Source organism: Sinohyriopsis cumingii, chromosome 6, assembly GCF_028554795.1.
Source record: "Sinohyriopsis cumingii isolate HCF-2022 chromosome 6, ASM2855479v2, whole genome shotgun sequence".
Lineage (NCBI taxonomy): Eukaryota > Metazoa > Mollusca > Bivalvia > Unionida > Unionidae > Sinohyriopsis > Sinohyriopsis cumingii.
In genome coordinates this window covers 99,065,378-99,093,223 of record NC_142966.1, presented here as the reverse complement: position 1 = coordinate 99,093,223, position 27,846 = coordinate 99,065,378, and the positions used below count along the sequence as shown (strand labels likewise).

At 36.5% G+C, this 27,846-nt stretch overlaps 1 protein-coding gene across 5 annotated transcripts in view; it reads left to right on the top strand.

The window, feature by feature from the left end:
- The window catches only part of LOC149797539 (uncharacterized), an 84,529-nt gene that overhangs the window by 45,023 nt on the left and 11,660 nt on the right, over positions 1-27,846 (top strand). For 4 of the 5 annotated variants that reach the window (XM_089962397.1, XM_089962394.1, XM_089962395.1 and 1 more), the window contains exons 9-12: positions 15,582-15,721; positions 20,385-20,504; positions 23,916-23,951; positions 26,059-26,181. In XM_089962397.1, the coding sequence (XP_089818523.1) occupies positions 15,582-15,721; positions 20,385-20,504; positions 23,916-23,951; positions 26,059-26,181 (419 nt within the window). Of the gene's footprint in view, positions 1-15,579; positions 15,722-20,384; positions 20,505-23,915; positions 23,952-26,058; positions 26,182-27,846 lie in introns of all 5 variants that reach the window. The other variant, XM_089962398.1, reaches the window with a different exon arrangement.

Below are 27,846 nucleotides of genomic sequence, written 5' to 3'. Positions count from 1 at the left end.
GCGATTATTTCAAGGTGGTATCATGGATATCGGCGTTTACCGAGAACTAGTTGATGAATTTGTTGATGATTACCACAGTGACTAGTTGTTACTGCGATTAGATAAATAACAAATAGAATAAAATAACTGTATACAATAATCATCGTAAATCGATGATGGTCAGGGTGGTAAATTCACGATTACCGTTTACAGAACAATTTACTGAAATGGATTTGGTGATGTTGTTCAAGGTCTGTTTACAAGAATGGCTCCAAAAGTAATGCCGATTGCAAAACAATTATCTATGAAGGCTATTGATGTTGTTCGTGATAAAGCTCCTGGTGCAATCGTCAACGTTGCTGGTAAGGCGTTCTCGTCAATCAAGGATAGACTAGCTCGATTAGTACGAAAAATCCCCGCAGCAAGTAAAATTATCTAGCACTGAAGTTATGCCCGCAAATGTCAGTACAGTAGTAAATCAAACTGCAAATCAAAACCTAGCAAAGTTGGTTAATGAAGCAGAAAGAAATATAACAGCGAATTTAATAGCAGGAAGTAGTTATGTCCGACGACGATAATTTATATCATCATTTGGAAAATAGGCAATTATAATCAAATGTTCAAGAGTATATCCGACACATCATTTGACATAGATGAACCGGTCCTCAAAAATGAATCGGTACGTGATTATCAATTTTATTTGTATGACGCGCGACAACCAAATCAACGGGCGCGTATCGAACTTCAAGTTCAGGATACAAGTAGATATTTCTTGCCCGCTGTGGCGTTTATTGAAGTAAAAGGTGAACTTATAAAAATGGATGTTACGCCATATGATGCCAATTTGCGAGCTGGTTTTGTCAACAACGGAATTATGGCATTTTTGATAGCGCTACATATATGATCGATGGAAAAAATATCGAATCAATTCAGACGGATGTCGATGTTGCTACAACAATAATTGGTCTAGCGAGATATTCTGATGATTACACAATCAGCTGGTCCGTCAATGATGTTTGCTAAGGATATTACCGACAACGCTGATAATGTTTAATATACTAAAATACGGACACCACGAAATACTGCATCTGATCCACAACCAGATGATTTTGAACATGCAGCTAGACCAGCTGATGCTTTTGATATTACGGGAAGTGTTAATGCAACTTACAGCTTAGGATTTGCAACGCGCCGAGCAATGCTGTCAGGAAATAATACAAATTTTTCATGTGTAATTCCACTGTCTCACATCTTTGGATTTTGCAGAAATGTTAGAAAGGTAATCCATGGAGCTAAACACACAGCTGTGCCTTTTAGAAAAGGTGATGATAATGATGCGATCTGGCGAGGAGCTGGTGTTGCTGATGCTGGCAAAGTAAATATAACAAAACTATCATTGTAGATGCCTGTAATGATTCCATCGGTCACACAAGAACACAAATTACTCTTTTTTATGGATCAAGGCGGTAAATCGTTACTATCATGGTTAACAGTAACCACAGATGCTGCTCAGAGTACTCTCAGAGATATATTTACTTGGCATATAGCATCACAACAGGGCGTTTCTGCGCCACGACATATTTTTATTGCGCTGCAAAATAATAATCGGACGGGTAGTCAGGAACGTTCGCATATGATATTTGACCAATTCGGCGTTACCGAGGTTTCGTTGAAAAAAAACGGACAACAAGAGCCAGCTGAGCATATAAAGTTAGATTATGCCACAAATTATGCAGCACGCGCATATCGTTGTTTGATGTAATTTTTGGGGAGTGATCACAATATAGATACTGGTTTGCAAATATTACAATTAGATTTTAAAACTGAGTATCCGATTTATTACTTTTCGCTGGAGCATCTTGATTTATCCAAGCAATCTGTCGTTGATATACACCTTCGAGCTCGTGTTAATAACCCGCCAGGTGGTGTTGGTGCCTCCAACAGAGCAATTGCGGTTATACTCAGTGATAAGGCAATGTTACTTGAGGGTGGTAGTGGTCGAATGAGAGTAGTTGATGCACCAGTGGAAAATCTTTAATCGTGTTATTTAAAAACATGAGTATTATCATAAGAATGTCATATAGTCACTTTAATGTCACTCTGACTCCAGGTCAGGTGAAACAATTACAATAAAAAATCGCGAGCGCATGCGGGACAAAAATAACATTGAAGCGAGATCAAATTGCTATTGGTGGTTCAAACAAGTTATCGTTGACAAAAACTCAACTAAAACATGTCAATAATGCGCAAAAAAGCAAAAGCCGGAGTTCAGCTTGTTTTCGCTCCAAGTGCCATCAAAGACATGGCTAAAACCGGTGGTATATTTCCACTTCTCGCAGTAATACCAGCATTAATTGCTGCTGCTGCACCAGCTGTTGCAAAAGCAGCCGCGTTAGGTGCTGTTGGAACCGCTGCTGAAATGGCATTGAAGAAAGCAACTGGAAAAGTTTATAAAAAGGGATCGGGTCTAAGACTTTCAGGAACTCCGCCCTCATGGTACGGAAAGGGTCTAAGACTACCAGGAACTCCGCCCTCATGGTACCCCAAACGTCGTTGATGAAAACACATAGTGTTTCACTAATGTCAGATTTTGATTTACTCGATGCTGCTAAGCAACTTAAAATAAAAAAATTCAGAGGTGTTTTTAAGCGAGATCAGTTACCGAGCCAACCGAATACCAGCGAGGCAGGAATTATTAATCTTGATAACAGCAGTGATCCAGGAACTCATTGGGTTGCTTACGCTATTGATCTGGAATTTGTTGCTGAAACACCTCAACTGGTTACTGCGTAAAATAATAATGGCAGCGTCAACGAATGTTCAACAATGTAGATACGATCAAGTACGCGAATGGCAATCAGAGTTGAAAACGATCATTGACCAGTATACGCTGAAAGTAAAAAAATACAAGCGGCGTGTAATCGCGTTGGATGCTATAGTTTATTCAGTATCCGCGGTAGTTGCGTCCACCGGGATAGCATTATCAGAGCTAACGCCAGTAACAACTGCAATAGCAGTAATATTACGCTTTTCATTATCGGATGCCATTCCTGGTGTTTTTAATATTATCGCGATAAAGATATTTACGTGCACGAGCACAAAACTCAACGACGCAGTTGTAAAATTAAAAACAGCCACGGGCGCATATTCTAAATTATCGTCACTGATATCATCAAACCTCAGCGACGATGAAATATCAGATTCCGAATTCGCGATAATGGTTAAGATATACGATGAAGTAATAAACCACCATTTGAAGGAAGAAAAAATAAATAATGACAGAACTCCGACAAGAACAACAATATCTATAAGCTTCAAGAAGCCTAAATTTAGTACTTTGGTCATCGAGATAAACTTCACCGACCAGTCATCGATGGAGGGATCTGAGACGCCGGAACCTAAAAGGTCTGATTTCACCACGGACAATCAATCATACCAGGATGTTAACTCATTTTACAAACGACTTACTTGTATAAAAAATGCGACGTTGGATAGTGATTTTGAATTCTATAGCAATAATCGTATTATTTGGAGTTTTGTTCATAAACGATCTGATGAGAATTATTTTGTTGTCATTGGATAAGTGAAATTATTGGTTACTTTATGGAAATTACTTACGAGCATAAAAACACACTACAATGACTATGGCAGTGCTTTCAGGAATATATTTCTGATCGCAGCGAAATCATTAAACAAATTGAAATATTAAATCAACTCGTATCCGACATGGAACATATTAACCAGTGTGCAATTCAAGCAAGTTTTAATACTGAAAAGATTAACCACAGACAACGATTTTTAAACGCGTATGCGTTAACAGAAGCCGATCTACCAAATTTTGAACCTCCGGGTGTAACGCAGACAAACTAAGAAAATCCGTCAACGATATCATTGCTGAGTTTTTTCCTAAAATAGTTACGCAGGGGAGAAACCACCATTTATAGAGGAAAAAAAATAATAATGACAGAACTACTTCAGCAGATAGCCGCGAATACAACTCCGGCATGAACAACAATGATAACAGTAAGCTCAACCAATCCTGAATTCAATATTAATTTTCCAACTGCGATTCCGGTAAGCGAAATCGCGTTAACGCAGTTGCTAGTATACCATAGTTGGCCAAATATCAGATCAAAATCATCTGGTGGATTATCAGCGAATAATTCGTTTGTGTTAACGCGTAGAATAACAAATATCACAACAAAGGAATCCAAGATAACAATAACAGTTCATGAACCAACGCTGTCATCTGCAATCGAGATAAACTCACCCGACTACGCCGTGGATATATATCAGTCATCGATCAGAACAGTGTTAGAATGGCCTGAAATTCCCCCGCCGCTGCCTCCACATCCACCAGAACCGAAGCAAACTGATTATCTAGCCACGAATGATGATGTTTCATACGATATATTTTTCAAAAAAGGTTTACGGGGAACCTATGATTTGCTTCATCCAGAAATACCAGCAGCCATAATATTTAGGTATCTAGGACTTAATTTTATTCCTTCAGATAAGGAGCTGATTTGGTATCATCAAACACGCCTTGGAGGATTTAATGATGGGCATCTCGAATTGTTTATCGCAGAAATTACTAGGGATTACAAGCTACTACGAACGAGTTTACGTCAAATGTTCACAGAATACCTCATTGATATAAGATCATCCAGCAACGACATCATTGAACACATTAAAGTATTAAATAAAATCATGACTGATCTCGAGTACATAAATCAGCTGGCTATACAAGCGGCAATTAACTCAGAACACAAGCAACGATTTTTAACTACATACGAAATAACAGAAGCTGAACCTTTTTATTTTAAATTTACCTTGTATTATCCAACCGAGTGAAAAAAATCAGTCAACCATATCATCAATAAGTTCTTTCCTAAAATACTTGCTGCATGGAGAAAGATAACATCTCCCCAGGATAATATTCTCCGATACAACAATAATCCACAAGGAGAAGCCCGACATGTATCTCCGGAAATCGTAAATATAACCCAGGTGGTCGCGGTCAATCTTGTGTATGATGTAATCGATGTAAGTTACAAGCGCAGCAAGGATTTATTCTTTATTCGTTCAAACCGAAAGAACCACCCGAATATCTGATTGTACAAGAACCGATCAGTCCGGTCTATTTGCGATGTCATCATCCACTTTTATCAAGAATACATTTCAAACTAACTGACCAGTCCGGTCACTTGATGGATTTAAGGCGATAAGTATTATTTTATGTGTGAAATCGTGAAAAATCTACGTTTTCAAGAAAACAGTACCATTTTTTTTTATATCCGTTTTTGATAAAGTCAACAGGTGGACTGACAAATACTCTTCAGATTACAGTAAAATATTATAGGAAATTTATTTGTTACTGAAATGTGCTAGATTTACACAATTTTGACTACCTATTACCCTATCAGAATTAACAAATCAGTTGATTTATACGATTTTGACTACCTTATTACCATTCAGAATTAACAAATTCGACAGATTTTCAGCAAAAAATAAATTTCTTATAATATTTTACTGAAATCTGTCAGTGTAATCAGAATTACAAAAATATTATAAGAAATTTATTTTTTACTGAAATTTGCTAGATTTACACGATTTTGACTACCTATTACCCTAATTGAGAAATCAGTCGATTTACACGATTTTGACTACATTATTACCATTCAGAATTAACAAATCAGTCGAATTACACTATTTTGACTACCTTATTATCATTCACAATTAACAAATTCGACAGATTTTCAGTAAAAAAAATAAATTTTTTTATAATATTTTATTGAAATATGTCAGTGGTGAGGGACAAGGAAGAAAAATAGTCCTCCTGACAGAGTCAGGGACATACTTTCACCTTTATTTCCACGAATAAGTCTAACTTTCGTTTTTATTAGACAGAATTTTTCTTATTTGCCTCACGCGAGAATTAATTGTCTTCTTTGCTTCATATTCACGAGATAATTCGGATCTAATGTTTTCAGTCGCCCGAGAGAGACTGACAAATTCCTTTACTCGCTCTTCTTCTACTGTAGCTAGCGATTGACACATAGCCGTCTGAATCTTTATAAATCGATACTGAGCTGGTAGCATGTATGCCCCCTCCCGCCTTCGCTCTTGCAGTGTTTCAAAATCAGAAATAATTTTTTTCAGGATTTACTTCATCAGATAAATTTATGCCATCGCGCTCTAATTTTTAATAGCAGAAATTACATCATTGATTTTTTCGTAATTCATTATATTATATATGCCGAATAAATATTTAAAAGAAAAATATTTTACACCAAAAATAAACAGTAGCATGATGTGCGGTGTAATCACTCATGGGTCCCTTCACTGGCTTGGGTGTCTTTCATATTGTCCTTTTTTCTTATGGTTTTTTCCTTTTTTGAGACTTTTGTCTTTTCTAGAGACCTTTCTTGCACCCTATGGCCGTTTCTTTTAGCCGATATTCTTTCTTTGTGGGGGTACCCAAGTGATTTAGAGCTTATGCATCCACGCTACTGTTTATTTTTGGGGAGAAATGTATTTCATGCACACCTCCCCAGGATCAAACCCGAGGTAAATGCAAAAACGTACTCACCACGTTTTTGACGTGGCAAGAGATGTACATGAAACGCTTTTCGGGCTGCTGTCCCCAATTCATTTAGGAAAAACCCTATTATCGGTACCGTCGACAATATGCCTGTTACGAGATTCGAACCACTGACCCAAGAATGAGAATCAGCCACGCTACCACTGCGCCATGTTCCAATCTACTGGTATATGATTCAAAACTTATTATATAGTTAACCGTTAACGATTATAGAGTTAACATTTCTCAGTTGGATCCGAAATACAACTGAATTTTAGTTAACAGAGAAATTATTTTCGTAGCTGAATTTTAGTTCTGAAGACACAAATTCAAGTTTGCACCAACAAGTCAGATTTGAATATATGCACCCGAAAATAATTATAAACACGATGTGGATACTTGCTGTGTTGTTATATTAATTACTATAACAGAAAAAAAGATACAGATGAACCAAGAAACCGATCGGAATTAATAAAACAAAAATATTGTTTTCTTAAAAAAATATTATCTTGTTATTTACCCTTGATAAGCCAATTACACGCACCGTAATGACATTTCTTAATATGCAATACAAGGCAAATACAAGGGAGATAACTAATACTCTTCCTGCAAGCTATTCTCGGCAAACGCAGAAATCAAATAGTATGGTTTGTCGAATTAAGGATACAATATTACGGTTTCTCAACTGACTTTAGAAATATATAACAAGAGAGAAATAACCACAAAAAATTGTGTATATATCCCTCTGCAAGTCTGTGTGTGTAAAATATATGCATGGGTCTGTGACATGGTCAAGGGGTGGTAACTAATCGCATGACTTATCCTCAATGGAGTTATCTCCCTTAAATAACACTGAAAGTTATAATTTTAGCGATGAAAGAAATTAAATGAGTACAAGCGGTATACTCACCCTAACAGAACTGGAAGGTGATTTTTTAAGAAAGCGGATTTGTATATATTTTCTGCGACTTTCGTACTGAGGGTACGCAGATATCAACATATTTGCCAGCTGCGTTCATTGGCTGAAATATCATGTCTTCACCGGTTTCAATATTGACAGATCTTACTGCTTTCCTAGCAATTGTTTTACATCTTCCAGTATTTCCTCGTACAGAATTCTCAGTCTGTGTGATAGCTTGAAGATTTTGTGAAGAATTATTAAGTTTATTTCCGTCAATATATCGATCACAAGACCATCCTTGATTACCCCCTTTTAACACTCGAATACAAACCTGTGACATTTTTTCGAACAGTAAATCTAAGATAACCAGCATTATTAACGACACCAACTGGTTTCTTCAGCTCACATTGTCTTATTGTACCGTCACGAGATGCTTCATAATTCTTGATGATGGGATGAGGGACAAATCCTTTTTGCTCCATTTATATGTAATATTATTTGTCTAAATTATAATTTATCTTCAAATCTTGCTATATAGTCTTCAGGATTTTTTATAACCTTGACAGAGTCAAGGGTGTTATTTTGTGTGTGTCATAATAACGTTTTAACGCTCTATATAGTTTACCATCACAACGCGCACACAGCTGTGTTTTTCTTTTAACTCCGACACCACATCGCAGACATGGTATTGGTCCTAAACTCACATTACGAACGCTTTGCAAATGTTGTCCGCAGAATTCCTTTACGCAGGACTTATTACGAGTGGTCAGTGAACCGATCATAAGAAATTTGCATTGATTTCTTATTTGAGCCATCGTATATATATAATATTATTTATTTAAATACTTGTCTGAAATATAGCATGGATAAGTTTGAGAGATTATCTGCAATCCAGCCTTGGAAAGCTTCTAGATTCGATCTTGATAGACTAATCTCTGACTTGCGGAGGCGAGCTCTGACTGATCTGATTAATATTATCAGGAATGCTAAAAAAGAATTTCGTGATGATGAAGCATCTCACGTATGGTCGACATTCAAAATTATTCGCGATGACGACGAAGTCATTGATGCTACAGTGAACGATACGCAAGCGGAAAAGATAATCGATTATCTCAACGATCAAAAATATTTTTTTTTCAGAATAAAGTTTATTGTGCTAGCAGTTGATGAGTGGAGTATCCGTGACAAACGTGACCCAGTCCTTGCTAATGTATAAACTGTTTTGTTAAGTAAAAAATCCAAGCCAGGAACACTGACTGGTATTGACAAACCATATTACTCTCGAGCGTACCCTGTGACTGCGGTTATGTATGGAATTTATCAGCTAAATGATAAACCCAACATTAATGATCTTGCACCAATGAGATTTTCAAGGTTGAATTGTGTAGCCGAACGAGTAATGGAACATTTTACGGTCTGACGCATCTACAACGTGCAAAAAATAACCAAATGGGCTGAATCGGTCAAGAACATGGGTGCATTAATAAACGATGTTGCCGAGTTAGAAAAAATATTAAAATTTCCAATAACCGTAGCAACGATAACAGGGGAAATATTGTACGAATCGAATTATAAATCGAATGGAGCTCAGATAAATATCGTTGATCATAACGCGCACGCGTTGACCAACGCGGTAACAATATTTCCACTGTAACTGTAAGATTTTCCCCGGCGAGAATATTTTGATTTTATTCACGCGTTAAGTAAAAACGACCCTGTATCAGTGTGGTTGTTTAAAAGTTCTGATGAAGAATATTATCAATTTGTAAGACCCAACGGCGATTTATATCGTCGAGAACCTCTCCACGGCGCAAAGAGAAAACTCGCGGAAAGATATTCAACAAAAAACACCAAGCAATTGCTGAGCAAACTGTTTCACCGTTCCGTAAGTCGCGGCTCATTTCGCCCGAGAAAAGAATTTATGGGCGCCAACACGAACTCGATTTCTCGAGGACGTACAGTTGAGTTGTATCGAATATGGACATGGTGGTTTATGGAATATCAAGAATGATTGCAACGATATGATATCCGTTGACATGATCGCGTGTTATCCGGGGAGTTTTCTTGGTTACAGAGAATGTCATGGATATTTTGCGCGGTTTGCACATCCCATGCACGAGATGACGAGAGTATCAGTAAACGGACCGTTACCCGATTTGGACTTGACAGGATTTGCTTGTGTTGCATCATTTGAATTCGCTACAGATCTTCATCCGTGTTATGTTTGGTTTGGCAGACATTTATCGGAGCGACGCTGGGCACCAATAGTATAATTACGATATATGCTTGACAGTAAAATACTGATTTCATTGACGGTCAGAGAGGCAATTATATCGTATCGGAAGCAGACCGAAGTTTGGTTACTAACACCACAACGTATCAGTGTAGATAAGGTCATCGAAGAATTTAAGCAGTAATGTCCAAATACTCCTATTGATGTCATCGTCGATAATGCCCCTGTTATTCTCAAAATTAAAAGTGAAAACACCGCAAAGGATCTCGGTAGAAAAATAATCGGTAAATTTACTCAGCGTGGTGCATATGATCATCAGCGGCATTTTGCAAGATTGATTATGGATCCCGCCAAATATGAATTCGTGGTCGCTGATGCAGCAGCGAAAAATTTATTTTGTAATCGGGAAGACGTTTACTTATCTGACGGGAGAAAGTTGGGTACTGCTGTTAGTTTTCTCAGTGGAGAATCTCCTCAGTATACTCATTTATGATCTTCAATGCTCGCTTATGTGTCTATAAACCTGTTATTGATGATAAATAGATTTCCTCGTACCGCAGTCAGAGTTGCTACAGATTCATTTTATATCGATAAAAAATATTTAAAATTACTGGCTCGTTTTACAAACACTGATGCATGTTGGGTTCGTGGAGAATAAAACAAGAACAGCTACAAGATTATTGTGAATCCGCGGGTGTTACGGTTAAAGATAGTTATCGCATCGACCAAATATCAGAAATGTCGTCGGAGCCATCCGTGTATGATCCAGTATCCAGACACAAGACGGTTTATCTAAACGGACTGGAAGGTTCTGGTAAGACGACTCGGGTGATCAAATTATTTCGACAGAAACGTGATGATATGATTGTGCTAACACCAACACATAGATTCGCTAGGGAGATGAAACAACGAGGAGTAAAACCATGTACCTATCACAGCTTTTTCAAATACAGCGGCGGCACGTGGACTCCTAATCGAATGGGAGCAAAATATATTCCCGAGGTCATCATTTGGGACGAGATATGTACGGTGTCGTTAGAAACATGAAACGCATTTCTCGGCTGGTTATTAACAAAAAATACCGCCGTGATAATGTCCGGCGATCACGGCCAACCACCACCGTTTGTTGGACCATCTCCACATTGGTGATTAAAGAATTTTGTGGATTATTACTTGGAGATAACTGATGATCACAGATCTCTTGATGCAGAATTAAGCGAATTAAGCGAGTTCAAGAAATTAATCAGAGTACAACCGAATAAAATTCAGTGCGAAATAATGCGCGGGGTAATTCCAGGAACTTCCATGAACAACTTCTGGGAAAGGTAGAGACCAAACGATTTGATAGTGTCAAGTAGAAAGATAATGATATTGTCGCGGTTGATGTCAAAGTTATCGAAGATGCGCCGAGTATGAACAAATCTCCGTGGACGCTAGGATTTGCCATGACAATACATTCATCTCAAGGACCAACTATTACTGATACAGCTGTTTGGATTGTTGATGATCGTATCGAATGGTCGAATTTAGTTTATCTCGCAGTGTCTCGAGTCAGAAGAATTTCTCAGATGCGGAGAATTATCATGGACGTATCAGAAACCATCAATACTGATATTGACAACTATATAATAAGAATTTTTTTAAGCTAGTTATAAAAGCTAGTTATAAACAATGTGATAAAAAAACGCGATTTTGATTTTGACGCTGAATTTATCAACGCGCTGAAACAACAGCAGAATAATCACTGTGCAAGTTGTAATTGTATCATGTTCTGGCAGTACTCAAGTAATAATCCAAGACAATTTACCGTGGATAGAAAAGATAGTAGTGGCGGTCATACACGAGAAAATGTGATGCTGACCTGTCTTGAATGTAATCGACGTCGAGGTGCTAGTTAAGGGATCGCGGCGGTAATTTTGTGTCTTCGGGAATTACTTATAATTGTTCACTTGTAAATCCACGCTGAGGAGCAGTTGAATCTAATCTGTAGATTGCGGGTCTACCCGAAGATCTTATTATGTTAGATATCTTGTGTGTCGTAATACTCCAAATATGATCAGTTGCTCTTTTTTTTTATAACCACCTTCAGGTTCCCCGGGTTCATATAAATATCTTACAGTCACATTACCCAGCACTGGCTGTTTTGAAAAATCACGTCGTTGTATTGTTATACGAGCGCTTTTGATTGCATTAACGGGTTTCAACGCAGTTGTTCGAGTTATTTCATTATTTAGAACAGCTATCACACTTGGTACACTTGCAACCCATTCACGAGATCTCTTGTCTTGAATGAATTCCTTCGCGTAGTGATATCCAATTAACCGCTCAGCAAGTGTTTGATTAAATCGTTCAACAATTGCCTGATCACGATGAATTGCAGTATGTCCTCGTCTGATGGCGACATTATGTTTTTTCATTAAAGATGATACTGCACCCTGAAAGTATTTGCCAGGATCAACTTGTAACAGCTTTGGCCATCGTAGACCACCTCTTTGATAAATTCGTTTAAACGCAGAAGCAACTTCAGCAGCTGTCTTTGTTGACAACGGCTCTGCTTCTTTATATCTACTTGCAACGTCAACGACAGTTAACGCGTATTTATACGTGCTACGGCATATAGTATCATGTGCTAAAAATAAAATATCAGCCTGATGAACTTCATTAGGAACTCCAACATCAAAATGTGCCAAGTGAATTCATTTAGGCGGTGGTAGATAGATTGACCATATTGCTTGTCGTGCTAACCATTTTTTAGCAGTGACACGTGTAACGTTTGCTGCTTCGGCGAGTTTACTAATCGCTGATCTACCATTCCAATATCCTCTTGGAGAATAATAAATCGATTCCATTTATAATTAATTACCAGTACCTAGCGCTAATTTACCTTTCATTGCGGATCTTACGAACCAATTCGCCAATGATTCCTTGAAAGATTTATTCGTAATGGAATTTAGTGCATGAATTAATTTTACATCTGCTATGTGTCTGTGCTGCAGATCTTTACTTTCATAAGCTACATCATGAGCATGACACGTTTTATCAATTACGTTTATTGGATATTCACCTGGTTTTGGCTGGTCTTGGTTGTCAAGTCTGATATCAAGTCGGGTTCCAGGACCACAGTAATTATATCCTGGGAAATGTTTTTCTCCTGAGTATTTAGTCCACGGAGTCCTTGTTAATTTTCCTAATTTTGCTGCAATATCACCTCCTCGTTTTTTTAGATAAGATTATTTAACTTTGGCTTTGGCTTTGGCTTGTCACCGGGAATAAATTTAAATTTCTTTGTACCACATCGTTCACACTTACCCGTAACCGCTGATCTATTATTTTTTGTTGTAATAGTTGTTAGGTCACCTGTTGGGGTACGCGTCCTGCATTTCACACAATATAGATCCATATTATTTTATATATTTCTATAATATGGGGGTCACTGACTTTTCTGCGACAAGAAAACGAGAACCGGTCAAGCATCATGCTGCTCTACCAAATTCTGTCCGAATGGTTATTATAGGTCCATCTGGAAGTGGTAAGACACAACTGCTACTTAACTTAACAATGAAGTGGGTGAAGTGGGATAAATTATATTTGGTAGCACCATCAGCTGATGATCAGCGATGTTATGATGTGCTTAAAGATTTTAATGAAAATGCAAAATCGCTAATCGAAGACGATGTTGTTGAATTTATTACTGATATTGATGAAGCACATAGTGTTGATGATTTAGACGGATCCATTAACAATTTAGTCGTGTACGATGACGTAATGCTGGACAAACAGTCCAATCCAGCTAGAATATTTTCTCTAGGAAGACATAAAAACACGGATGTGATTTATGTTACTCAAAAATTTACACACATACTACCAGTAATCAGAGAAAATTGTAATAGCCTTGCTGTGTTTAATGGGGTTGGTGTACATACACTACGATATATTTATCAGAACTGGTGTGACGGTGATATGGATATAAATAAATTTAGAAATTTCTTTTCACGAGCAAAAGCTACTCCACACGGATTTATACCAATAAATTTACATGATACTCAGACACGTTATCGAATTGGTCTTGATCAATTTTTTAATTAATATCGGCAAGGAGGGCGCTTGCTCAGACGCGATCGCTGCGATTTTTCCGCGTTCAGAAAAACTTACCCAGCGATAGGCCGGGTAAGTCAATTAGAGTTTGACAGGGTTGTCTCATACCGGATACTGAGACAATCGCGTTTTCTTTTTGTGATTTTTCAGGAAGGCTTATTTTGCGAAACGGAGAGTGAACCAATTAGAGTAGGGTTCGTCCCCTTTGCTGCTAGAGAGGTGAATGCCTTACCGTATATGTGTACAATTCATTGTCATTATGTGTATTCCGTTCACTGTTACCGTTCCCGTTATAATCAAATCCCCGGTCACTGTTCGATATATTATGCAGCTTTGGATCTGCACATTTTTGCAAAATTACTAAGTTTGCCACACTCTCTGCAAGTCACAGCTCTCGCCGGACACTGCTAGTTGTTCGATGGTGATTCCTGTTTCCACAATTCCCACATGGTTTGTGTGTTGTGAACTGCTTGGGTCTTGCACCATTGTGATGTTGTGGTCTGATGTGTCTGTGTTGACTTCAGGGAGTGTTGCCATTGATATCCCCTGGGTTTGTTTCCACCGCGTGTTTGCACTCTGTTTTTTCTTTTATCGACAGTTTCTACATTCTTGTTTTGCGTGCCGTTTGAAATCGACATTGATTTCAATTGCTGCTGACAATATTCAAAGTTATGAACGATCTAGATAGCTTTGTCTAATGTCAAATTGTCTCCTTCGTTAATCAGTTTCTCTCTGACTCTGTGTCTGTTCGTTCCAAATACAATTCTATCCCTAATCGGGGCCCCGAGTGTTCTAAAGCGCTCACCGTTACGGATCATTACCATCTCACTCTTGTCTGCGTGGGTTCGGGTCTCGGGTTCGGACAATGTAGGAATGTGAGAAAGTATGCCAGTAGCTTCTGGTGCGTCAGTAGTTCTTTCCGGGGTTTTCCCTGGTTCTTTCTCCACCATTTATATTATACAGCCTATATTATGCTGAAAATGGCATCAAACCCTACAACAACAACACCAAATATCCTTTATCATATTCGCATCTTCATTTGAAAATCCAGCCCACATTTGGTAGACGTCTCTTTCTTTTTCCTCAACCCACAACAAAAGGTATAGCACCTTTTCAGCTTCTGTTTTTTCTTTAAGCGGTCCATTAAAAATCATGTAGTTTAAACTTTTCCCACTGTTCCGCCATGTTCGTAGCCTCCCAGTCCATGACTGGTGGCGGAAGACCGCTTAAATCCATGTCTGATTTTTCTAAGTGTTATCTAATGCACACACTTCCATTTTATGGGGAACTCCAAGTTAATGCACGAATCCAGCTTAATGCACCAATCCCACATGTGCAACCATGTTGTGTTTTTGTCATGAACAATCACAAGTGAGATGTAAAAATAGGAACAGACACAAGCGTGTTGCTTCCAAGACTTTCTTAGAGTGACTCATAAAAGCAGCCACAAAGCGGGTCCCTAACAGCGCATGCGTATATGAGTTCGAGAAAGATGTACACATGATGTATAGTCCATTTCAGTAATACAACACTATCTAATATATATGTTGAAATCTTGTGAATGAGTGTAAATCTGCGTATTAGAAGCGGTTATTTTCAACTCTAATAAGGATATGACTGTCGTTTAGGACCTAGTAACTGACTTTTAGAAATTTAATTGTATGGTGAAATATGGCAATGTTTTGATTCTCAAAGTGTTTCCACTTACACTTCAGCAATGCAACACAGTTTGGTCAAAAATACTATATGCCATAAAATCTAATATAAATTGTTTTGCAATGTGACCATAGAGAGATCAATATCGTGACCTAACACCGGTGAATGAATCAGGCTGGATGTGTCCAGGAGGAAGCAGACCTATGAATTATCAGAATGGATCACATGCCTTACAAAATGCCGGACCATCAACAACGTCATTTCCAGGGAAGAGGTTTGTGTGTGACCGTCTTTTGTAGTTATGCAAACTATAATTGTTAGAAAGTTATTTTCTATTTACATGAATAGTCATGTCAGTACTGAAAATAAGACAATAGTTATCCTCGTAAGGATAGATGTTTGGATTGAAGAATGCAAATTTGAATATGTCATGTGGTATTTGGTACAAAGAAAATATGACGATCATTGTAAGTTCTTGTCGTTTATTACTTAAGATCAAAAAACGAAGAAAATAGAGAAGTATGCCGACGTGAAGTTTCGAACTGATAAATATTTGTCTATAATAAAATATGACGTGCAACACATTTTTTAAAAAATTTTGTGTTATAAAAGGTTATCATATATAGAACGAAATTAGGTTTGGATTATATTCAGTAGAAAACACGTTTGATACTGACCGGGAAATACACACACACACACACACACACACACACACACACACCTATCTCTCTCTCTCTCTCTCTCTCTCTCTCTCTCTCTATATATATATATATATATATATATATATATATATTGAATTAAGGCGAAAATATTTGTTTAGAACCATTATTGACTCACAGGTTCTTTGAAATTTTAAATGAATGTCACTGTTCATATTCAGATTTATTCATTCTGTCAAGTTTCTGTTTATTATTGGCATGTACGTTTTCAATTAATCATTAATAACTGCTTAAGACCATTAATGCGTACTTTTTTAAAATTAAAATTTAGTATATTCTCGGCAAGAAAAACAATAATATGTCATGGCTGAAAAGGGATCGGTTCAATGATCGACCACATGACCCTATGTTTTATCTGGTGGACTACATCAATGAGGAAGTTTTTGGTTTTGTTTATGTTTGGTTGTATCATTTAATATATTATTGGCAAATGAAACGGAACTAAGTGCCTTTTGCAAGGACACAATGGGGCAGCCGATCTGGTCCGGCATGTAGTATGGATTCGGCACTACTAACTGAGCTATTGCGGCTCCTTGGAAGTAATTTCGCCCAAGCCTTAGTATCAGTTAAAAGGTGTGGGTCTGTAGCTCCCTTTCTCAAATTAGTGTAAAGACTGGTTGTAAGAAGGCTGGATATATTTATAATTTCTGCCTATGTTAGTAAAATTTGGAAAACCGAAAAATTCGAAATTTCTTATTTTTATACGCAAGCTTTAGGAGGAATTGTCTTGTGCTTTAAAATATTGAATCGAGTCTTATGGAAAAAATAATGGCGTATTGTTATATATATTTAATATGTTTTTGTTAGTTTTTTTTTCTTTGTCATTATGGGGTACGTAAATTTTTTTTTTGTAGTTGACCTTGTTCAAGATCAGATTCTTTGTCTACCTGACTAGAATCATTGATTTGTTTTGTAAACAACTTAGCTAATATTTCTCTGTGGATGTAGGTTAACTAGTAGTATCATTATCTTAGCCTGAGTCAGGGACATTATGTTTATCATGTACTTTTATTATAAATTTAGTTATAGACGTTGACTTTTTATATCATTGAAAGTACTACAATGGAATATTCCATCCAGTTGACAGAGTATTTTCAGAAAATGCTAATTGTGACCTAAGTCAAGTAGAGGAGTATATAATCTTGTTTTCGGGATAAATTACTCATTCCTGTAGGCACTTAAACATCTTCGGAGATTAATCCTATTTTGAAATACTACTAAAACGTAATCAGAACTTTATTAAATAGGATTTGTGTTCGAAATTCTAGGATTATTTGGGATTTAATTCACAATATCGTAAGATTTGGTTTTACATTTTCACTTTGTATTTTATGGAAATATATTTTGTGTTGAATTTTTACAAAGCTTACTGACTCTCACTCTTTTTTTTAAAATAATTATTTTAATGCCATAGAGTCGCAATAATATGAGTAGTTTCAATCGTTCTATCTTGTTATTGCTATTAACAGTCAGAAAGAATTTACATTTTCAATCGACCATTGATGATTTTTCAAGGCAAGTGCTTTTCACGACACCAATTAAACTTTGAAGCACAATCTAGTGCAAGGTGATGCTACGGCACACCAGAAAAGAAAATATATATGTTATCTGAGTACTTACGTTCTCTCTCTCTCTTTCTGTCTGTGTATATATATATATATATATATATATATATATATATATATATATATATATATATATATATATATATAGAGTGTGCTCACGTAATTCTATATTCCAATGAGTTTTTATTCAGTCTTTCATGAATTTCATTTAATTTACTATATATTACACGAAATTTAACTATATATTTTTGACATTCAGTATGCAAATCCCGCTCCTTAATTGATAAATTCGTTTTTATTAATATTCATTGAATATATAAATCATGCACATATGTTGCAAACATTTATCGGAAAACGCGGGAAGACTTTGAACTCGGGAGTCTTAAGTCATTCGGGAGCTATCCGGCAAACGTTTGTCCTCAGTCAACCGTGTTTAATCATTATTCTTATAGGATCAGCAATCCAGATCTGAAGCTTCGAGTAACAAATACTGCCAGACAGAATCTTCCCCCAATGTTGACATAATAATTAAGTCATTATAAGCCACAGTTGTCACCCAGTCCTGGAACCGGAACATCGCTCAGCTTGTTCCGTCAGATCGAGAGAAAGACAAAGTCAAAGCTAATTATAGGACAACACTTATTTCCGTTATGGTGACTTGCCTCTAGCGGGCGGGGTGCACCTTTCTTGTTGCTACATAAAAGGACAAGAATGCTGCGATTGTGACATTGTCTCCTTCCTCCTCCATATTATGCTAAGTGAAGAAACATTGTTCCAAATATAATTATCAGCGGAGGCGTATTACAGCCGAGGTTTGATCTCAACTTGACCGAAGGGATAGAGAGATGTTCCAAATAATACACATGTTCCAATCGAAATACGTCCAGGTCTTTTCGCCAATGAGTACAGAAATATCTCTGAAATAATATGTTAGCCGCCATTGTATTTACATGTACATTGTTTACCAAATAACGTCAGATTTACGGCAAACACCACCATTGCGTTCATTACAGCGAATGAACTCAGATGACTCATTCTTGGTCGATTGCCGCAGAGCAAAGATGTACACACTCATCACGCGAACGACCAGCTATTTTATTAACAGGGATATTCCTGCCTTGGCCTCATAGGTCCGAATATTATGTTTGCTAAGGTCTGCTAAAATACCAAGGCTAATTACTTTTTTCTTTATAAGCTTATTTGTAACCGCCGTTGCTTTATCCACTATAAAATTGTCATTTAACAGTTATATTGTATTAACAATTAAATAAAAAAAGGTTCCGTTTTGCACCACAAGTCTTGCTTGCATATAATTTTTAGAGTCAACTTTTTTGACGACAATCTTCTTTTTGCAGAATGTCAAGTCGTAGAGTGTTAGGTAGCAAATTTGCTTACATTTCAAGGATCTTAAGGTTTCAGTTTGTTGCAACTAGCTTCATATTAGATGTGAAAATACATGTAATGAGAAACAAATCTTGCAAAGAGATAGGTGATATTCTCGCATTATGTTCAAAGTGGAGACACCATGCAGTTGCTAATTAAATGCTGCCGCATTTGAACTAAAATGATGTGTTCAACTTTATTTTATTCCGCACTTTAGAATCCTGTAATTAGGAGAGGCAATAAACTACATTAACAATAATGATTAGAGAAACAGACTAGTGTATATGCGAAGAATGAGATCTTTAATATGCTTTAGTAAGAGCTACATTGATAAATTACATCAAAATATTGGCCAAATGTTCTCTTTGAGATCCGTAGTGGACACTTAAACATTAGCTCTCGGCCAATTCTGTTGAATCAACTCAGATGCGTAAGTTAACGTTGTCCAGTTTGAACAGTTCATTTGGCAGTTATAATTATCTCTATCAAATATTTCCAATATAAGAATTTAAAATTATCTATCAACCTGTTTGTAGTTGCATGAAGGGAATGTTAGTTTGACATGACAAATCTATAACGATATTATTTTTAAAGGCTGTGTTTATTGCAGAATGAATTTGTTAATAGATGAGTTTTTGATAACATTTATGCAGAAGTGGATCCCGAGTTTTGCAGAAGCTTCATTGTAATAGTTTTCCTCAAAGCCAAGATCCATATTATGGTTGGAATACAACCGCACTAATTATGAGTTTGGAAGACGAAAATATGTAACTATCGTGGTAGAATAATATCAGTGAAACTTTTTTCTCCCCTCCTAATTTTTGTTCTTGCCTATTTATGTTCCTTCAGTTCTTCAGTAGTAGCGTAAGCATCATCATCAGTAGAATTACTCTGTAAGTACTTTTTCTACTGTAAAGGTCACGCACCGTTATATAGTTTTATAGCTTTTATTTTATTTTGCTACATATCTAACTCCACATTTTCTTTTTATATTCTACTCTTTCTAAAATAGTTAGTCGTTATTTATATCAGCCTTTTTGCTAACTTATGCCAAAAACACATGCAAACCTGATATGTGTGCGAAATTTTCATATTTGTTCATAACACCCCATAATGTCGTTGCTTATTGTTATCTGAAATTAGACTCCTTAAACATACAAAATCAACAATATGCATTTATTAATGATTTATAAGGCCATTATTTCCAGCAGAAATAATAGCAAAATACTAATTTGTATCACACTATCATTAGAAACAATTGTTTTTAAAGACAGGAGATGGAGAGGACAAACAGAGATTTAAATGAGAAGATAACATACGAAGAAGAATTGCAAAGACAAAGAGAGATAAACAGACAACTACATGCAGAGAAAAACGATCTTCAAAACAGGTTTGTTCTTAAGAAAATGGTAATAATATTCAGTGTATATGTCCAGTAATATCTTGAGAATTCACACCTTAAATGCGAGTAGAGGAATGTATTTATATATTGTTTCTGTAAGGCACATTAATGAATTTAGCTTTTCTCTGGATTTTGTTTTTCTTGAAAGACATCGTTTCAAAATTATTTAACCATTTTGAAACATTTGAGAACTGATTTTTACTGAACGTTTGCAAAAAATTCCATAATGTGTCATAATGCTTTTGACATTGTTTTCTTTTGGCTAGCATAGTTTGATGTGTGACTGAGTGCCATTTCCTGGCTATTTCATCACTTAACGCTTTATCGCTTCACTTTCTTCGAAATATTCATACCACTTTCATCTTGCTGTACTGTCGTATGTAAACTGCGAGAGATTGCCGCGGATTCCGCATAACTGAAACAAAACTGTTCTGACTCCTCATGCGAATGACGAGTCCTTTGAGTATTATTGATAATGCCGTTTTTGCCTCATAGGAAAGAGTATTACGTTTCTTAAGGTTCTTTTAGAAACGAAAGCTAATTATTTCGTCTGCATTGATTTATAGCTGCTTTATCGACCATAAAATGTCATTTAACAGCTACGAGTTCTCAAGTCTTGACTCGCCTATAATTTGTTGAGTTGATGCGTTCAAGACAAGGCTTCTTTTCTGCAAAATATCAAGTCGTAAAATTGTTAGGTAGCAAGTTTGTTTACATTTCCAGTCTGTTATTTTTTCCCAGTTCTTTATCACGGTCATCATCTACAAAATCGTCCTTGTCCTCATTGTTATCATTATTGTCATCCTTGGCTTTATCATCATTGACATGGCCATCATCAAAAACGCATGGCATTACCCAAGTATTTTAGGGATAAGACGAGACTAGGGACACCATGGAGGATATGAGCTAACTTGGCATAGGGATACTACAATAAGACACAACCGTTTATCTTTTCAAAGGTTTGACTAACTGATACCAAAACAAATAGTTGCAAAACTGGTCCAATGTGACACAAAGGAACTACTCATAAATTGATAAACTCCTTCCTAGTGGGACCTCTCCGCTGGCTTAGAGGTTAGAGCGCCCGCCTCGGATGCGAAGGTTGCAGGTTTAAATCTCGGCCGAGTCATGCAAAAGACGTAAAAAGAACGTTACTAACAACTGCCTCGCTAGGTGCTCAGCATTAAGAGGTTAGCGTTAGGACTGGTGGGCCTGGTAACAGGATAATGTGACTAGGTGGGACATCATGCTACATGTCTGTGGCATGATGCCCCAGTGCTAGACATCACTATAAAAAATTGTCACATTGCAGACATCGTAGCGATATGACTGAAAAATTGTTAAAGCTACGTTAAAAAAATCTAAATCACACACCCTTCTTATCGGACAGCCGGCAATAAGTCATTGTTGATGGTGTGACCTCCAATAAGGTACCAAAAAGCAGCGAGCACTATACACTAAAGGCGACTGTTACATGGTCTCATTCCTCATATCCATCAATGATCTGACAGACTGGTCTCAACAAGGATCCAATTTTTCACAAGACTGCACAATTCCAATTGAAAGAAAACTTTAAATGAAATTACAACCAAAACAATAGCACAGAAAGTGCGGCTTTGTTAGAGTATTAAAGACGCTGACGCCAGTAATTTTTATCGAAGATTGCAAAGGACAAAGTTTACACTGCATGTCTTCGAATAACTCACACTAATCTCAGTGTGTAAATCTTCAGCTATGGTGGGTCTGATATAATAATAATAATAATAATAATAATTATAATAATAATAACGAGGGCTTTGTATAGCGCCTAATCTTTAGAAGCTCTAAGCGCTTTACAACATTAGATAACAACTATAAGATAAAAAACATATATAATGATTATGATTACAATATGATTACAAAGACAAACACCATGAAATTAGAAAACATAGTAAAAAAACATGCTGAGAATATTTAAGGTAGGAAACATTATTAGGTCTTTAAGTGTGTTCTTGCAGTCGAAATAAGTGAGTTTTGAGAGCACTCATGATTGTGATCACTGTGTCTTTGTGTCTAAGCTCAGTGGGCAATTCATTCCACGTTGCTGGGCCCTAGTATGCAAAAGAACGCTGTCCATATGACTTTGTTTTCATAGTGGGAATAATGAGTATACGATTTTCAGAAGAGGAGCGTAAGTATCTTGGTGGGTACACATGGGTGAGGTCGGATAGGTATGTTGGACTAGAGTACGACAGTGAAACGTAGCACAGAGAACAAATTTTGTGTTTGATTCTGGATCGTATGGATAGCCATTGTAGGGAACAGGGCAGCAGGGAGATGTGCTCTGATCGTGGTACTCTAATTATGATCCGAGCAGTTGTGTTTTGAACTTTTCTGAAGTTTATGGAGTAGATATTGAGATGAACCAGACATAACTGAGTTACAATAGTCCAGTCTTGAAAGTACTAATGAACACACAAGTGGTTTAATGACATCAACTGAAAGATATTTGCGAATGGAGATGATGCGTCTCAGCTCAAGATATGCAGCCTTGCATATGTTCATGACTTGCTGGTGCAATGTAAGAGTACTGTCCAGAGTAACACCTAGGTTTCGTACTGATTGTGTGAATTTAATGTTGGTGTTACTGATATTTATTGTTTGAGGTAAAGGATGTGAATGAGAAAGTCTTTGTGTTGTGATCAGAATGGCCTCAGTTTTATCATCATTCATCTGCAGTTTATTATATGTCTTTCATGATTTCACATCAGACATGCATCTCTCTACACTTTGGATGATAGCATCAACTTCAGTTTGGTGGCTAGATTTGTATATTTGGGTGTCATCCGCGTACAATTGGTGAGACACTGGATGATGATCTATGACACTTGAGAGCGACTGAGTGTACAGAATGAAGAGAACAGGTCCAAGAACAGATCCCTGTGTAACACCACAACATAGATCAACTGGGTTGGTGTGTATTCCATTTGCAGACACAATTTGTGTCCTGTTGACCAAGTAGGACTTGAACCACATTTTAAGGCTGTATCATGAATGCCAAATACAATCTGGAGACGGTGATGTAATATATCATGTTCTATTGTGTCAAATGCTGCAGTCAAATCAAGGAGGGAGAGGACTGTAATCTTTCCGCTATCCAAAGCAGAGAGAATGTCATTAACTACTTTTAGAAGAGTAGTTTCAGTACTGTGGCAAGGGCAATATGCAGATTGTACATTGCTAAAAAGACTGTTTGAATTCAGATGAGATAAACATGGGATAGAACAACCGTTTCTAAGATTTTATATATATATATATATATATATATATATATATATATATATATATATATATATATATATATATATGGATGGATGGATGATACAGATATAATTTATATAATGATATGATTTTCCCCAGGAACGAAGCATTGAACGAAGAAGTAAGGAAGATTAAGTAAGTATTTGCTTCAAAATTTTTAGTTGTTTTAGTGTGCAAAATACAAATTTTGCTCTTTAGTTTCTAGATACGTTTGGTAATACTCATGAATATATGAATCACACAAATACGATCTGAAAACGATGAAAGAATTTGGACTCCATTGCATTTACATGTACCATGTTTATCAAACAGCATCAGATTCACGCCAAGAACGGTTACAATGTTCATTACAACGAGTGGACTGATCAGTGATCAAATATTTTTTGGGAAACATTCCCAGGTTTATATTTCAAGTAAGAACTGTGTTTTACTTTACGTGTGTAAAATAATTCCATTAAAGTATCATACTGCTTCTTAGATTGGCATTTTCTGGGTATTTTCCCGTTGAGCGCTTTAATACTTCTTTGAAGCATTTATGAAGCGGATTTTGGTAGAAAAATCACGAAGTGTTCCGACTGAATCCCGCGTGAGATTGCCGTACATTCCTCATAAAGAACATCAAATACCGTGCTCACTCATCAAGCGAATTTCCCGCTATTTTAGTAATAGAGATGACGCTGCCTTTGGCTCATAGAAAGGAATGCAATGTTTGCTAAGATCCGCTTAGAAACCAAGGCTAATTACTTTTTCCTGCATTAATTTATCTGTATGCGCCGTTGCTTTATCCACTAAATATTGTCATTTAACAGTTGTGAGTTGTATTTACAATTAAATTAAAAAAATACAGTTCCGTTTTGTACCACAAATCTTGACTCGCGTATTTTTGGTTCTGGTCGACGTTTTTGACAAGTCTTCCTTTTGCAAAATGTCAAGTCGTAAGATAGTTAGATAGCAAGTTTGCTTATATTTCCACTCTCTTAACATTTTACTCATAAATTGCTACTATTTTATCATCAAATCGTTGTTTGAAAACGAGGCAGTACATTGCTTTCCCTTTTAAATTCAAATGCATCCCTTCCTCACAAACCTTCCGTGTAGTGCCCGTGGCTTCTGATTTATTAACTTTCCGGCCACGGCGTTGAACTATTTGATTATAAGAACACATGCTTAGGATGGTTGCTGGTAATATCAACTGTTTAAAGAAGATCTAAAAACTGTTTGGGTAAACATTTTTGTTCAGATGATAAAATACAGAAGAGAACCGAAATGTATTTGTACTGCACCTATTACGTGTGTGGTCAATTTTCTCTATTACGTTTCTTTTGTTCATGCAGGGCAATGGGAATTTGAGGAAAAAGTGCTACTAGAATAATTTGGTAGAAAGACCATCACAACCACTGCAAATAGAATTTCAGATTTAATATATACGATTCAAAATCTTTGAAAACATATTTATAGGTTGAACAAATTTCACAATGGAAAAAAGCCCAGATATTCCATGTTGTATATTTCGTTGAATATGGATGTTGCTTAATATTAGATGTGAAAATTGATGTAATGAGAAACAAAACGTGTAAATATATTGCTCTTAGTCTCGCATGATGCTTAATAGGAGTTACCACGCAGATGCCTATTACATGCTGGTGTGTTTTCCCTAAAATGCAGTGTTCAGTTGCATGTTAATACCGCGCTTTAGAATCATGTAATAAGAAGAGGTAACTATATTTTTAACAGATGAGTGTTTGTTAATATTTATGCAGAAGTGGATCGTTTGTTGTTGCATAAACTGTCTTGTAATATGTTTCCTTAAAGCATAGAACCATATGATGTTTGTAATGATTGCACAAATTACGAGACTGTGTAGATGAAAACCAGGAAGTACTTTTTCTGCTTTACAGGTCACGCGCCGTTATATTAGTTTTTACTTATTTTTCTGCATATTTTACTCCACATATACCTACTAGATCCTACACTTTCTAAGGTGTTTAGTCGTTTTTTATATTAGACTTTTTGTTAATTTTTACCAAAGCACATACGAACCTGATATTTGTGTGAAACTTGCAATTGTTGTTTATATTACCTCATAAACTCTGTGTTCATTATTGCCCGAAATTAGACTCATTTAACTGATATTATCAACATATGGATTTTGATTATAATTTTTAAGGCCATTGATTCCATTGTTAATAATAACAAAATAATAGTTTGTAGCAAACTCTTATTAGACACAATTGTCTTAAAGACAGGATCTGCAGAACAGAAATAGAGACTTCAATGAGAAGATAAGAACGCAAGAAGAAGACTTGCAAAGAAATAAAGAGAAAATCAAACAACTTGAGGCAGATATAAAAGACGTTCTGAACAGGTTTGTACTTAAAAAGCGACATTTTCAGCAGGTTTGTTCTAAAGTAATTTGTAATAATATTCAATATATACGGCCAGTAATATCCTCAGAATTCACACCTATAAATGTGTATAGAGGATTCGGGTTGAAATAAATTTTGTCATATAAAATGAATTTATTTATATATTGTTTCTGCACTGTACGTTCATCAATGTGACTTTTCTCTGGATTTTGTTTTGCTTGAAATTGATCGTTTTAAGTAATTTAACGGTTTGGTCATCAAATTCCCATATTGATATTCTGGAAGAGTATGAGTTTGCATGACAAATGACGAAAGTGCCAACAAAAAGAAACAAGAAAATTATATTCCTTGCGTATGAAATATGGACTAAAGCAAAAACAGTTTGTTATAAGAAGATTTTAAACACAATAGCCTCTGTTCCACTGTCAAACAGAAAAGATTAAAATTGTTATAAGTATTGTAATTTAATCTGAATCAATCCTGCATTTACGTTTTCAAAATGAAACGAACTTAACCATTCTAATACGATTAGAAATCATTAATTTAGATACTTTAAAATTATTAACTGCTTGATCCGACTTACATAGAAACCCAAACGTTTTTGATGGTTCCTTGAAAAGAAATTCTTGGGCCGATATTTACACACAGCTACAACTGAATTGAAATACATAGAAGCATTTGATTGAGTTTTTAACCAGCTTATCATAAATTTAAGAACTGTATTTCATCTGAAAATCAAAAGCCATTACATTGAAACGATAACAATATTTAACAACGTTTCTAACTACCAGTTATACAAAATTTAATTTCAGAATTTATTGATGGGTTTTCCAGAAAATGAGCTCAGTCTTTTAGGTGTGTGTGTGTGTGTGTGTGTGTGTGTGTGTGTGTGTGAGAGAGAGAGAGAGAGAGAGAAAGTTGGATTTGTAACGAAGCTTTAACAATTTTTCAGTCAAATCACTACGATGTCTTCAGTGAGTCTGTTTATAGTTATGTATAGCACTGGGGCATCATGACAAATATATGTAACATCATGTTCCACCCAGTCACATTATCCCAACACCAAGCCGACCAGTCCTAACACTAACCTCTTAATCCTGAGCGCCTAGAGAGGCAGCTGTGAGTACCATTTTTTTTTTTTTTTACAAACCTTTGGTACGACTCGGCCGTGGTTCGAACCCTCGATCTCCTGTATCCGAAGTGGATGTTAACCACTAGGCCACCGGAGCGCTCCTTTTAGGCATGCTATCAGTATATCTGTAAACCGCCTATAAAATTTGACATTATTATATATTGAGTGCATGTATGAAAAAGTATATTTGACATATGAGAAAATACACTCTTCCATACTCTGCCGTCATGATTTGTGCGTTCTGCACGTCCGTGCATCAAAATATATTCTAAAACGTGTCATACATTAAAGGAGTGACATAATAAGGGTAAATGGCGCCCGGAGCCAGTGGTGTCAATGGTGTCCAGGGCAACGATGATGGCCCAAAGGGCCAGAATAAGTGGGCCGCAACGACGAAGCTGGAGAAGAGTTCTTGAGATGGAGCTAGTGCACCCTCCCACCAGCTATGGGGTTCGGGGGAATGCTGTGAGCTCCCCCAGCAGGGCCTGGGGTCTAGCCCGTGCTACCAACGATTTTCCTGCAATTTAATGTC